Here is a 15,105-nt window from a genome sequence, read left to right as displayed (position 1 = left end):
AGAATGAAGAACATATGTGGGAAAAAGCATACACAGGTTGAGGTCCCCTACAAAACACACCCATTCTTACTCCTGGGGTCACCTGTGACATGATGTTAATTAATTTGTTCCTAAACTAGAATTTCTTTTCATTTGTACAACTATTGTTCATTCAGACAGTTCTCTTAGATCCCTAATAAACCCTCCCCTCAGAAAGTTTTGTCTTCTTCCTCCCCCTACAAACCTGCTCCAAAGCTATCCCTTCTTTCTGACTATTCTAACAATTACCTAAGGATTCAAAGAATTTCTGTTCAGTCAAAATACCTAATTCTGTAAATTTGTCAACTTGAACTAATATTTCTTCTTCCTCCTCAAGTACACCTTAAATCTGATTGAATTTTCCTTTCACTGCCCTAATTCAGTATTAGTGTTCTGAGGCTACATTGCATTCTCTAGCCCTCCTGACCCATGTATCTCTTAAAACGTAATGGTTGCACAGGCCAACTTAATTATGCAGGCTTTTTGCTTATGGGCACAGATCAAAAATATTAGGTTACAGACTCAGGACTGAGCCCACAATCTTCTATCTCTAAAGCTACCCCAAACTGCGATTTACTATTAAAACATAATTTCCTCAGTCAAGGAGAAACTATAGTTTATAAAGCACCCAAGTAATTTTGATATACAGCCAGATTTAGAAACACCTGTTTCAAGCGGTATTTTTAACGTATCAATGAATCTGTTGAAAGGGGAAAACTAAAAAAGTAAAAATCTATCACATTATTTTGGCTATTTATGAACCAACTAGGACTTCCCTGTGGCTCAAAAGGTAAAGAATCTGCCTGCAATGCAGGAGATCTGGGTTTGATCCCTGGGTTTGGAACATCCTCTAGAGAAGGGAATGGCAATTCACTCCAGTATTCTTGCCTGGAGAATCCCATGGACAGAGGAGCCTGGTGAGCTACAGTGTGTGGGTTCACAAAGAGTCGGACATGATTGAGTAACTAATACTACCATATGAACCAACTACTCCAATCAACAGATATTTACTGGAAATGAACCATAGCCAGGCAGTGTTCTAGGCACTAAGGACACAGTTATGAACAAAAAGACAAAGTCCTTGCCCTCAAGTGGCTCACAGTCTAGCTAAAGACAGACAATAAACAGTTAACTAATGTCTCACACATAGTTCTTAGTGCTCTGAGAGCAGGCAGCAATGCAGAGAGACAGAGGGAAAGTGGTTGCTCTTTTATGACAGCAGGTTCTCTAATGGAGTGACATCTGAGCAGAGACCTGAGGCAAAGGAAGCAGCAACTCACGCATAAAAAACAATAACAAAAAAATAAATAAATAGAGAGGGGTAGGGAGAGCAGCCTACCTTAAACCACTGAATTATTTAAAAACCTACTATTTGATCTATAAGGATCATCTTCCTTTCAAATAAGAACAAAGCCAAAAACAAATCAGCAGATAACAGGGGTGTTTGGCTATATTCCAATACACTGGGATGAACATTCTTTAGATTTTTTGCTTTAATGATTTAGATTATTGAAATAACAATGACACCAAAGCTACTCTGATGGTATTTTTTTTAATTGTAGGTGAAAAAATCTTTGGGACACACATGAATATTACTACCCAGAAGAAGTGCTAATCCAACTAGTAGCATGGTTTCACATGTTTAAGACCTACACAAACTATAAAAACTACCAGTTACTTTAATTATGTAATCCTAAAATTTTTTAAAGGTGATTTTATGTAGGTAGCCATTGAGTGCTTACCCAGGTATAGTGACTTGCTTTGATGAAACCTTTGCCAATTCTAAATATCACAACAGGGATATTTTATGAATTTGACTATTACTATATCCAAAAAAACTTTGTTCAGATTTCTTAACAATTTCCTTGCTGAAACCATATAAACTGTGGTAATAACACTCCCTCCCCCAGTGTCTCCTCAATTTACTATAATATTGGAGAAGTACCCTGTAAGTATCCCATTACAGACTGTATTAACAGCACAATTCTACATATGAATCTTTTAAAAATTTTTAGAAAGCAGACCACTTTAGATGCTTTAAAAATTCAGAAGAACTTCTGCTGCCTGTTAATTATGCATGCTTGAACCTCAAATCCTTTTCCACTGCAAAAAATATAACAATACCAAGGTAAAAGGTAAAGAGAAGCCGAATGAATTGTGCTAAACCTATGCAACACAATTATTGGGAGTATTCTCCTGTAGACAAAAGATCTGGAGACACGTCAATTATCTTCTGCTGAAAGAAATGGTAGTTACTATTGAACCGTGACGACCTGGCTTTATTCCATTCCAAACAGGGCTGTGGGGATCAAGTTAGAGTCCTCTCCAATACTGGAAGCTGTCTTTATGTTAGTTTGTTGAGACTTCCAACTAATTTCATTGTGAACATTTCTATAATATGGTCGCAGACCTATAACTAAGTGGCTTGAATTAGAGGTCCATAGGAGATGGGGGTGTCACAATGGAAAGAAGATATGTGTGGGAATGAGATCTAGGATTGAATCCTGACTCAGCTCTTGCTACTGTGTGATCTTGGGCAAGTTTTTAGTCTTTTTGAGACTCAGTTTCCTCAGATATAAAATAATACACACCTATCAGTGTAGTTGTAAAGCTAAGAAATGATGAACTTAAGGCACTTAGTACAAGGCCTGGAATACCAGTTCTTAATAAATACTATAATAAGATCCACATACAACATCCTGTGTATTAAAGCTATAACTTTGACTGTATTTTCACTGATTTAAGTATCTTAAAAGGGTTAAAGTTAAAATAATGTAATTACAATAGTTTATTTTATTACCATCAAGTTCACAAAAGTGATCCTGTGAATCATCGTATCTTGCCCAGTCAATGAAAGCTTCTTTGCTTTGATTACTAGGGGAAGGAGGAATAAAAGAGAAAAAGGATTAAATTTGGAGTTGAGAAGTTTGACACTGTATTCTAGTGTATTAAAAATAGATAATCTGAGATCACTTCTTCATTAATTAGATGGCATTACAAATTCAGTTAGTGGTCACATGAAGCAATGATTAAAACAAGTGATATGAAAGACAGATATTAATTTCCATGAGTGATTTTTACTTTTTAACTATATTAAAACTATTTTAGGCCTAGTTCAATGATGATTACTTAGACCAGAAAACTAATTTACAAATACATATAAGATTCAATTAAACACAAAACTCAAGCTGGTCTTTCCAGTTGACTTAGAAATGAAGTAAACATGTATTATTTTTTCCTAAGTAGGAATTAAATTAACTTTCAAGATTCTTTTAATTTAAATTGCTTCTGTACTTATATTATATTCAAAAATACTAAAAAAAAAAAATGCATTTCTAGGATCTTCCATCCAACACTCCTTAGTAACATCAATGTCACTTTTATCACACTGTATTATTCATTTTACACATTACCTCACATTTAACAAAATCTACGACAAGATTTCTGTCTGGGAGAACTGATAAAGGAACAACTACACTCAAAATAAACCCTGGCCTATATTTCCTTTAACAGATATTCAGATCTTCTCTATCTTAAATACACAGTGGCAGCATATATAAGAGAAGTATTATTACCCTTCTTTACTCACTACACAAAAAGAAAAAAAAACAAGACAAAAAAATTATGTACTAAGTATAGATCAGGTATTCCTAAATGTGGTACTGTCATAGCCAATAATTTATTTTGCATTTGAGAAGCTGCTGCATAGCGTAACCACTGTATGACGTATATAAGGCTGTCTGCACTACAACCACCTTACCAATAAAAATCTCCAATTTAATTTACCATGGAATTTTCTCCTATGGGAATATATAATTAAATAAAAGTTAATAAAAAAATTTATACCATAAGTGACTCAGTTGAAATATATGATGCCATAAAACAAAAATGCCTAAGTTCCAGTTACAACTAAAATGATAACTATAGTCATGTTTAATCAGATAAGTCTTCTCCTGAAAATAGCAAGGAACAAAGCAAATTTGATATAAATGCCTATTTTCTTATTAGCAATATGACTAACTTAGAGGAACTTTTAGTACCTTTATTTGATGAGGTTTTCTAATTGTTTCATCTAACCCTTTCTTAAAGCCATGGTAGCAGAAAAGATATGGAATGCTAATCTAATGCTAATAGAGCTGGCCCAGTTTGGTTTCAAAATGAGTTGAAAGGAAATTTAGAGATCATCTAGTCCAGCTTTTCTAAAAAGTCAGCTTGAAGATCGATGCCACAGTACTTACAGAAGAATTTCTTGGGCTTAACCTAGGGCTTCCTACCAAGATGCTGCTGTGAGTTAAAGTAGTCATCTTTAAAGTGGGAAATGGGCAGGAAGGGATGGGATGGAGGGATTACACAGGGGCATGAGAAGACTTTGGGCAGTGTAGGTATAAGTATCTTGCTTGTGCTGATTTTTGTGAGTGTACACTTGTCAAAACATCACATTGTACACTTTGAATAGGTATAGTGTATTGTATGTCAATTACACTTCTATAAAGCACTACTGGTAGTCAAAGAAGTTATGGGATGAAGAATTCCTGTACAGTACTACTAGCAGCAATATATTTTGGTACAGTCATTTTGGTTTGAAAACCACCGGGCAGTTCTTAATTCCCTGGTGGGTCAGTGGTTAAAAAAAAAAAAAAAAAAAAATCTGCCTGCCAATGCAGGCAATGCAGGTTCAAAGATTCCTCTGTGGAAGGAAATGGCAATCTACTCCAGTATTCTTGCCTGGGAAATGCCATGGACAGGGAAGCCTGGCAGGCTATAGTCCATGGGGTCACAAAAGGATTGGACACGACTCAGTGACTAAACAATTTCTCCTGTAGGTATACTTCTCCACAGGAATGCATACAAATGTGCGACCAAATAGCTACCTAAATGTTTTGTGAAATGGCCAAAACATCCAGCATATTATTCAACATAATGTTGCATAAAATAAGCCAGATACAAAAGAAGACACACTGTATTATTCCACTTATATAAATTGGCAAAACTAATCTTTGCTAATATAACTCAAAATCATGGTTAACTCTGGAAAGTGATAATGGCTACGAAAGCACATAAGGTGATCTCTGGGTGCAAGTATCTTGTTCTGGATGGTGCTAATGGAGTTGGTCCACTCTGTAAAATTAAATTGACTTGTATACTTAGACTTGTATACTTTATTATATGTGTGCTAAACTTAAAAGTTAAAAAAATTAATAACTATGGTTCAACAACAAAAATCTGTAAGTGAAATCAAAAGACAAGCCCTAACATCCCATATAACCAACAAAGAAATATTATCAGATTATATGAAGAGTGTCTACAAATTAACTTAGAAATGTACCCTTTCCCCAAAGAAGAGAAAAATAGCAAAGAATATGAACAGGTCATTTACCTCAAAAATCTTATGATTACTTAAGGCCCAGTCCCTGGATCACTTCTCTATTTATAATTTCTCCTTGGTACTCTCACTCAGGTTTATGGTTTTTAAATATCACATAGTCACTGAATGACTCCCACATTTTCTCTCCAGTCCAGACCTCTCCCCTGAAATTGAGACTTGTATATCTGCCTGCTTGACATCTCCATAGGCAGTTCAAACTTAACTAGTACAAGGTCGAACTAAAATTTCCCATCAAACTTGCTTCCCTTGCAGATGTCCCCAGTGCAGCAAGTGGCAGCTTCATTTTCTTAGTTCCAAATCTTGTAATTATTCACAGCTCCTATCTGTTTTCATATACTACATTCAATCCTTCAGCAAATACTATCAGCTCTACCTTCAAAATCTATTCTGAATCTGACCACCTCTCAATGTTTCCACTGCTATCAGGTCAGTTCACTTGCTCAGTCGTGTCAGACTATTTGCAACCCCATGGACTGCAGCATGCCAGGGTTCCTGTCCGTCACCAACTCCCAGAGCTTACTCAAACTCATGACCACAGAGTCAGTGATGCCATCCAACCATTTCATCCTCTGTTGTCCCCTTCTCCTCCCACCTTCAATCTTTCCCAGCATCAGGGTCTTTTCCAATAAGTCAGTTCTTCACATTAGGTGGCTAGAGTATTGGAGTTTCAGCTTCAGCATCAGTCCCTCCAATGAATATTCAGGACTGATCTCCTTTAGGATGGACTGGTTGGATCTCTTTGCAGTCCAAGGGACTCTCAAGAGTCTTCTCCAACTCCACAGTTCAAAAGCATCAATTCTTCGGTGCTCAGCTTTCTTTATAGTCCAACTCTCACATCCATACATGACTACTGGAAAAACCACAGCTTTGAGTATACAGACTTTCATCGGTGAAGTAATGTCCCTACTTTTTAATATGCTGTCTAGGTTTGTCATAGCATTTCCTCCAAGGAGCAAGTGTCTTTTAATTTCATGGCTGCAGTTACCATAGTCCAACTCTCACATCTATACATACTACTGGAAAAACCATAGCTTTCACTAGATGGACCTTTGTTGGCAAAGTAATGTCTCTGCTTTTTAATATGCTGCCTAGGTTGGTCATATCTTTTTTCCCAAGGAGCAAGCGTCTTTTAATTTCATGGCTGCCATCACTATCTACAGTGATTTTGGAGCACCCAAAAATAAAGTCTGTCACTGTTTCCATTATTTCCCCATCTATTTGCCATGAAGTGATGGGACCAGATGCCATGATCCTTTCTGAATGTTGAGCTTTAAGCCAACTTTTCACTCTCCTCTTTCACTTTCATCAAGAGGCTCTTCTTTTCGCTTTCTGCCATAAGGGTGGTATCATCTGCATATCTGAGGTTATTGATATTTCTCATGGCAATCAGATTCCAGCTTGGGCTTCATCCAGCCTGGCATTTTGCATGATATACTCTGCATATAAGTTAAATAAGCAGGGTGACAATGTACAACCTTGACGTACTCCTTTTCCTATTTGGAACCAGTCTGTTGTTCCATGTCCAGTTCTAACTGTTGCTTCCTGACCTGCAAACAGATTTCTCAGGAGGCAGGTCAGGTGGTCTGGTATTCCCATCTCTTTCAGAATTCTCCAGAGTTTGTTGTGATCCACACAGTCAAAGGCTTTGGTGTAGCCAATAAAGCTGAAATATATTTTTCTGGAACTCTCTTGCTTTTTTGATGATCCAGCGGATGTTGGCAAGTTGATCTCTGGTTCCTCTGCTTTTTCTAAACCCAGCTTGAACATCTGGAAGTTCTCAGTGCGTGTATTGTTGAAGCTTCGCTTGGAGAATTTTGAGCATTACTTTGCTAGTGTGTGAGATGAGTGCAATTGTGCGGCAGTTTGAACGTTCTTTGGCACTGCCGCCTTTCCTTTGGAATTGGAATGAAAACTGACCTTTTCCAGTCCTGTGGCCACTGCTGAGTTTTCCAAATTTGCTGGCATACTGAGTGCAGCACTTTAACAGCATCATCTTTTAGGATTTGAAATAGGTCAACTAGAATTACATCACCTCCACTAGCTTTGTTCATAGTGATGCTTCCTGAGGCCCACTTGACTTCACATTCCAGGATGTCTGGCTCTAGGTGAGTGATCACACCACTGTGGTTATCTGGGTCATTAAGATCTTTTTTGAATACTTGTTCTGTGTATTCTTGCCACCTCTTCTTAATATCTTCTGCTTCTGTTAGGTCCATACCATTTCTGTCCTTTATTGTGCCCATCTTTGCATGAAATGTTCCCTTGGTATCACAATTTTCTTGAAGAGATCTCTAGTCTTTCCCATTCTATTGCTTTCCTCTATCTCTTTGCACTGATCATTGAGGAAGGCTTTCTTATCTCTTCATGCTATTCTTTGGAACTCTGCTTTCACATGCTCTCACCTTTTCTTTCCTCCTTTGCCTTTTGCTTCTCTTTTCTCAGCTATTTGTAAGGCCTCCTCAGACAACCATTTTGCCTTTTTGCATTTCTTTTTCTTGGGGATGGTCTTGATCCCTGCTTCCAATACAGTGTCATGAACCTCTGTCCATAGTTCTTCAGGCACTCTGTCTATCAGATCTAATCCCTTGAATCTATTTGTCTCTTCCACTGTATAATCGGAAGGGATCTGATTTAGGTCATACCTGAATGGTCTAGTGGTTTTCCCTACTTCCTTCAATTTCAGTCTAAATTTGGCAATAAGAAGTTCATGATCTGAGCCACAGTCAACGCCTGGTCTCATTTTTGCTGACTATATAGAGCTACTCCATCTTTGGCCGCGAAGAATATAATCAATCTGATTTCGGTATTGACCATCTGGTGATGTCCATGTGTACTCTTCTCTTATGTTGTTGGAAGAGGGTGTTTGCTATAACCAGTGCATTCTCTTGGCAAAATTCTGTTAGCATTTGCCCTGCTTCATTTTGTACTTCAAGGTCAAACTTGCCTGTTACTCCAGGTATTTCTTGATTTCCTACTTTTGCACTCCAGTCCCCTATAATGAAAAGGACATCTTTTTTGGGTGTTAGTTCTAGAAGGTCTTGTAAGTCTTTATAGAACCATTCAACTTCAGCTTCTTCAGCATTAGTGGTTGAGGCTGAGACTTGGATTACTATGATATTGAATGGCTTGCCTTGGAAACAAACAGAGATCATTCTGTCATTTTTGAGACTGCACCCAAGTACTGCACTCTTTTGTTGACTATGATGGCTACTCCATTTCTTCTAAGGGATTCTTGCCCACAGAAGTAGGTATAATGATCATCTGAGTTAAATCCACCCATTCCAGTCCATTTTAGTTCACTAATTCCTAAAATGTCAATGTTCACTCTTGCCATCTCCTGTTTGACCACTTTCAATTTACCTTGATTCATGGACCTAACATTCCAGGTTCCTATGCAGTACTGTTCCTTACAGCATCGGACTTTACTTCCATCACCTGTGACATCCACAACTGGGCATTGTTTTCGCTTTGGCTCCTTCCCTTCATTCTTCCTGGTGTTATTTCTCCACTCTTCTCCAGTAGTATACTGGGCACCTACCGACCTGGGGAGTTCATCTTTCAGTGTCATATCTTTTTGCCTTTTTATACTGTTCATGGGGTTCTCAAGACAAGAATACTGAAGTGGTTTGCCGCTGCCTTCTCCAGTGGACCACGTTTTGTGAGACCTCTCCATGATGACCCATCTCTCTTGGGTAGCCCTACACATCATGGCTCATAGTTTCACTGAGTTAGACAGATTATGGTCTATGTGATCAGTTTGATTAGTTTTCTGTGATTTGTGGTTTTTATTCTGTCTGCCCTCTGATGGATAAGGATAAGAGGCTTATGGAAGCTTCCTGATGGGAGAGACTGACTATGGGGTAAACTGGGTCTTTTTCTGCTGATGGGTCATGCTCAGTAAATCTTTAATCCAATTATCTGTTGATGGGCGGGGCTGTGTTCCCTCCCTCTTGTTTGACCTGGGACCAAACTATGGTGGAGGTAATGAAGATACTGGTGACCTCCTTCAAAAGGTCCCATGCATGCGGTCCCAGGAATGCAATGCCACACTCAGTGCCCCTGACCCTGTAGCAGGCCACCACCAACCCACACCTCCACCAGAGACTCCTGGACACTCATAGGCAAGTCTGGGTCAGTCTCTGGTGGAGCCACTGCTCCTTTCTCCTGGGTTCAGGTGCACACAAGGTTTTGTTTGTGCCCTCCAAGAGTCTGTTTCCCCAGTCCTGTATTAAGTTCTGTAATCAAATCCCTTTGCTACACTCAATATGCCAGCAAATTTGGAAAACTCAGCAGGAGTCACAGGACTGGAAAACATCAGTTTTCATTCCAATCCCAAAGAAAGGCAATGCCAAAGAATGCTCAGACTACCACACAATTGCACTCATGTCACAACCTAGTAAAGGAATACTCAAAATTCTCCAAGCCAGGCTTCAACAGTTCGTGAACCGTGAACTTCCAGATGTTCAAGCTGGTTTTAGGAAAGGCAGAGGAACCAGAGATCAAATTGCCAACATCCGCTGGATCATCGAAAAAGCAAGAGAGTTCCAGAAAAACATCTATTTCTGCTTTATTGACTATGCCAAAGCCTTTGACTGTGTGGATCACAACAAACTCTGGAGAATTCTGAAAGAGATGGGAATACCAGACCACCTGACCTGCCTCCTGAGAAATCAGTATGCAGGTCAGGAAGCAACAGTTAGAATTGGACATAGAACAATAGACTGGTTTCAAATAGGAAAAGGAGTAGGTCAAGGCTGTATATTGTCACCATGCTTATTTAACTTATATGCAGAGTACATGATGAGAAACGCTGGGCTGGATGAAGCACAAGCTGTAATCAAGAATCCTGGGAGAAATATCAATAACCTCAGATATGCAGATGACACCACCCTTATGGTAGAAAGCAAAGAACTAAAGAGCCTTTTGAGGAAAGTGAAAGAGGAAAGTGAAAAAGTTGACTTAAAGCTCAACATTCAGAAAACTAAGATCATGGCATCTGGTCCCATCACTTCATGGCAAATAGATGGGGAAACAATAGAAAAAGTGGCAGACTTTATTTTTGGGGACTCCAAAATCACTGCAGATGGTGACTGCAGCCATGAAATTAAACGACTCTTGCTCCTTGGAAGGAAAGTTGTGACCAACATAGACAGCATATTAAAAAGCAGAGATACTATTTTGCCAACAAAGGTCCATCTAGTCAAGGCTATGGTTTTTCCAGTAGTCATGTATGGATGTGAGAGTTGGACTATAAAGAAAGCTGAGAGCTGAAGAATTAATGTTTTTGAACTGTGGTGTTGGAGAAGACTCTTGGAGAGTCCCTTGGACTGCAAGGAGATTCAACCAGTCCATTGTAAAGGAAATCAGTCCTGGATATTCATTGAAGGACTGATATTGAAGCTGAAACTCCAATACTTTGGCCACCTGATGCGAAGAACTGATTCCTTTGAAGAGACCCTGATGCTGGGAAAGATTAAAGGCGGGAGGAGAAGGGGATGACAGAAGATGAGATGGTTGGATGGCATGACCGGCTCAATGGACATGAGGTTGAGTAAACTCCGGGAGTTGGTGATGGACAGGGAGTCTCGTGCTGCAGTCTGTGGGGTGGCAAAGAGTCAGACATGGACTAAGCGCCTGAAATGACTGAACTGAATTAAATCCCACTGCTCTCCAAAGTCAAATTCCCTGGGGATTCTACTGCTATCACTCCAGTCTAAACTGAACCACCATCATGTCTTAGCAGGATACTACTATAACTATACAACCAGGCTTCCAAAAACCTGGCTCCGCCAAACCCACTCTCTCAAAATCCTCCAGTAATTTTTCATTCCACTCAGTTTGAAATCAATATTCATAGTTAAGTGTCTTCAAGACTCTATGAGATCTCCACCCTACCCTGCCCTTGGCCACTCCTCCCCCAGCACCTTTTGATCTTATCTTCTTCTATTTTGTTCTTGTTCACTGTACTCTAGCCACACTGGCCATGTGATTCCTCAAGAAGTCAAGGAACACTCCAACCTCAGGGCCTTTTACTAACCATTATGCATGCCTGGAGTACTCATCTCCCCCACCCACCAACCCCAACACCACCACCCCCTCCCCTGCAGCCATATTATCATGACTCATGCCTTCAAGAGCACTTTGTCTGTTATCACTCTGGTCTTCTTGGACTATTTATTTATCTACTGCTGCACCTCGAGGCATATGGGATCTTAGTTCCCTGACCAGGGATCAAAAGTGGGCTCCCTGTATTGGAAGGCAGACTCTTAACCACTGGACCACCAATTTAAAACAGTGCAAGCACCTTCACTCCAAGCCCTCTCTCAGTCTTCCCTGCATTATTTTCTCCCTGGCACTCATCATCATTTGACTTACTTCTCATTGACTTTACTTGTTTTAAGCTGAAATGTGCAGGAATCTGTTTCTCATGTACACTGCTATATCCCTAGGATAGTGCCTGGCATTCATTTGTTGAATGAATAAGAAACCCAAATGCCCAATAAACAGAGGGGGAAAATGCCCAAACTCACTGGTAATCAACAAAATATAAATTAAACAAAAAATGAGAAATGAGATACTATTTCACAGTTAAACATTATCAATTTTTGTCAAAGATGTGGACAACAAAACAAGTTCTTGGTGTTGGAGGCAACACACAGCCACATAAGTATTTTAGAAAGCCATTAGGCAATATCAAGAACAGCTAAGCAACTATATGCCAATAAACATTTAAAAAAAAAAGAGCAGTTGTAAGAGGGCAGTCCTAAGATTCAACAATTTCACTTCTGGTGTATATAAAAAAAATTATCAAGGATGCTCAAAGTGGCATAATTTGTAAAAGTAAAAAATTTGTAATAGCAACAATTTGTAAAAGTAAAAAATGTTCATCAGTAGGGGAATACCATATTTTACTTGTCTATTGCCCACTGATGAACATTGGGCCTCCCTGACAGCTTTCCCTCGGTTGGTAAAGAATCCACCTGCAATGCAGGGGACCCCAGTTTGATTCCTAGGTCAGGAAGATCCGCTGGAGAAGGGATAGGCTACCCACTCCAGTATCCTGGCCTAGAGAATTCTATGGACTGTAGATAGTCCCTGGGGTCCCAAAGAGTTAGACATGACTGAGTGACTTTCACTTTCACTTTATATGATGAAAACCATTCATGAGCTAAGAGAAAGAGGCAAATCTCTGAGTTTTAACATGGATATATCTAGAAAGCAAAATGTGCAGTGTAAAAAGAAAGTTTCAGAATGTTATTTAACACATAATTTACATAAAGGAAAAATAAAATCTTCTACACAAACTACATCTATGTATCTACATATAGTTTATATTAAAAACTAAAAACAAAAATATGGACTACATATACACCAAATTCATTTACTTCTGAGAAAAAAGGGAAGAAAACAGGTACTGAGAAAGAAACATGTGGAATTTCAAATTTGTCTTTGACATTCTTCTCAAAAACATAGTAGACAACATTAACACTTATTCATTTGGAGTAGTGGATATATGGGTGTTTATTACACCATCATTTCTACTTTTCTACATTAGAATTTTCATCAGTAAATCAGATACATAAAACTGCTAACTTTATTAAGTCTTTAACATTTATAGTACACAACTACATATCTAAACAAGAAAAATAATTTCTATAATACTGCTCAGTCATTTTATACTGCATTATCTGAGACCACTTGCAAATTATTTATGTTGGCCTTCAGAAGCAGGTTTGTACTTAGAGCAAATAAAGAAAAGTCAACAGAAAAAAAAATTATGAATTATAACAGTTACGTTAATAGAAACCTTTAATAGTCAAAATGCAACATATATATTGAATTACCATTTTTACTTTTAATTGGAGGATAATTATAATATTGTGATGATTTCTGCCACACATCAACATGAATCAGTCACAGGTATACGTATGTCCCTCCCTCCTAGACCTCCCTCCCCATCCCACCCCCTCCAGGTTGTCAGAGAGCACTGGCTTTAGGAATATAGCAAATCCCCACTGTCTATCTATTTTATATATGGTAATACATATGTTTCAGTGCTACTCTCTTAAATCATCTCACCCTCCCCTTCCTGCAATGAATTGCTGTTTAAAAAAACTTAGATATTCAAGTTTCTTTTCCTATAATAATCATAAAGAATGACCCATAAACCCTGTTAGCTGATAAACTGCCTTTTTTAATAGTCATTATTGTCATTATTGATGACAATATAGTCATTATTGATGACAGAAATTTAAGAACAAATTAGACAAGAAGAAGGAAAGCTATCATGGAATGTAGGATAAAGAGTAACTTCTTCCTTTTAAAAATTAGTTGAAACTAGTATTTAATCAAAATCACAAGAAAAATAAAAGATTTCTAATGCAAATAAATTAAACAAGAGAATATTTTCTTAACACTACTAAAATAAATTTACCTTAATGTGCTGTTAATTGCTCCCAGTTTACTAGCTTGCTCACAGTCTTCTAATTCTTTGGTATTATTTGCCACTTTTGAGTACTGAAAGGAAGTTCATAATAAGTAAGTTTAGTGATTATTATTATCTTTATTTCATTTTCCATTGGCAGAAGAGTCAATTTGTCAATGATAATATATACTAAATATAGATACATCTTATCATCAAAATCCCTAACATACAGAAGAAATACAAATGAAAATATGTCACAAATTTCCACCTAATAAGTAAGCAAAGACATTAAAAATATAGCAGTTTGCATTGGTATGTTGGTGATGATGTGAACCGAGAAGACCCTCTTGGGAAAGTAACTTAACATTTATGTAGACCTGCAAATATGAATAAATCCTTGAGCCAGCAGTCCTACTGCTGCATCTATATCCAGAGCAACATTTAAAAACAAGAATCACTCTAGAAAATTATTTGGTACTCTCTCATAATGTTGAGATATGCATACCCTTTGGCCCAGCAATCTTACTTCTAAATATAGACCTAAAGAAACTCTTACATATGTGCACAATTCGACGAAAGACAAAGATGCCAGTGCGTCATTGTTTGTAATAGCAAAAACCTGAAAACAATTGAAATGTCTATCAACAGAGGAATGGCTAGTCACACAATTATACAAATATCTATACAACTGAGTATTTTACAGCTACTAAAATGAACAAAATCAACATATATCAGCAGAGACAAAATGTTAAAAGTCAATACTGAGTAAAACTATTAAGTAAAGAATGTTTTTAACTTGAAGAAACACAAAATATAAATTTATTTTAAAGTTTCAAAAATTTCAAGTAAAAGCTCTATATCTTACTTGTAGATACGTGTGTAATACAACATAAAAAGTATCACAGAAGGATACACGACAACTTCAGCAAAGTGACTAGCTCTAAGGAGGGAGGAAATATTATATAATGGGACTGGGACAGAGTTCAGAAGGGATTTCAATTATCTTTATACTATTTATTTTAGATCTGAAACAAAAATACATAAAAAAAGGTGAGCACAAAAGACTGCAAATGATAGAGTATAAGAACAAAATGGAGAGCAAATGCATTAGGAAGCAGAGAGAGGGTATGATTATCTTGTTGAAAAAGAAGAGCAAAAACACATGCCTGATAAAACACCTGCTGATTAGGTAAACTGACACTGTAGTTATGTTTTATAGTTCTTCTAGAAGTTCTAAAAACAGAACTAAAGTATTTCAAAAGAAGCTATATAATTT

At 37.7% G+C, this 15,105-nt stretch overlaps 1 protein-coding gene across 2 annotated transcripts in view; it reads right to left on the bottom strand.

The window, feature by feature from the left end:
• The window catches only part of ERO1B (endoplasmic reticulum oxidoreductase 1 beta), a 64,475-nt gene that overhangs the window by 23,505 nt on the left and 25,865 nt on the right, over positions 1–15,105 (bottom strand). Inside the window, exons 5-7 of one of the 2 annotated variants that reach the window (XM_061161423.1) lie at positions 14,386–14,448; positions 13,839–13,921; positions 2,819–2,892 (exon numbers count right to left, since the gene is read on the bottom strand). In XM_061161423.1, coding sequence (XP_061017406.1) covers positions 2,819–2,892; positions 13,839–13,921; positions 14,386–14,448 — 220 coding nt within the window. The remainder of the gene's footprint in view (positions 1–2,818; positions 2,893–13,838; positions 13,922–14,385; positions 14,449–15,105) is intronic. The other variant, XM_061161424.1, reaches the window with a different exon arrangement.

The sequence above is a fragment of the Dama dama genome, chromosome 15, assembly GCF_033118175.1.
Source record: "Dama dama isolate Ldn47 chromosome 15, ASM3311817v1, whole genome shotgun sequence".
Taxonomy (NCBI): domain Eukaryota; kingdom Metazoa; phylum Chordata; class Mammalia; order Artiodactyla; family Cervidae; genus Dama; species Dama dama.
The sequence above is the reverse complement of the archived record's forward strand: the minus strand, read 5'-3'. Positions and strand labels throughout refer to the sequence as shown.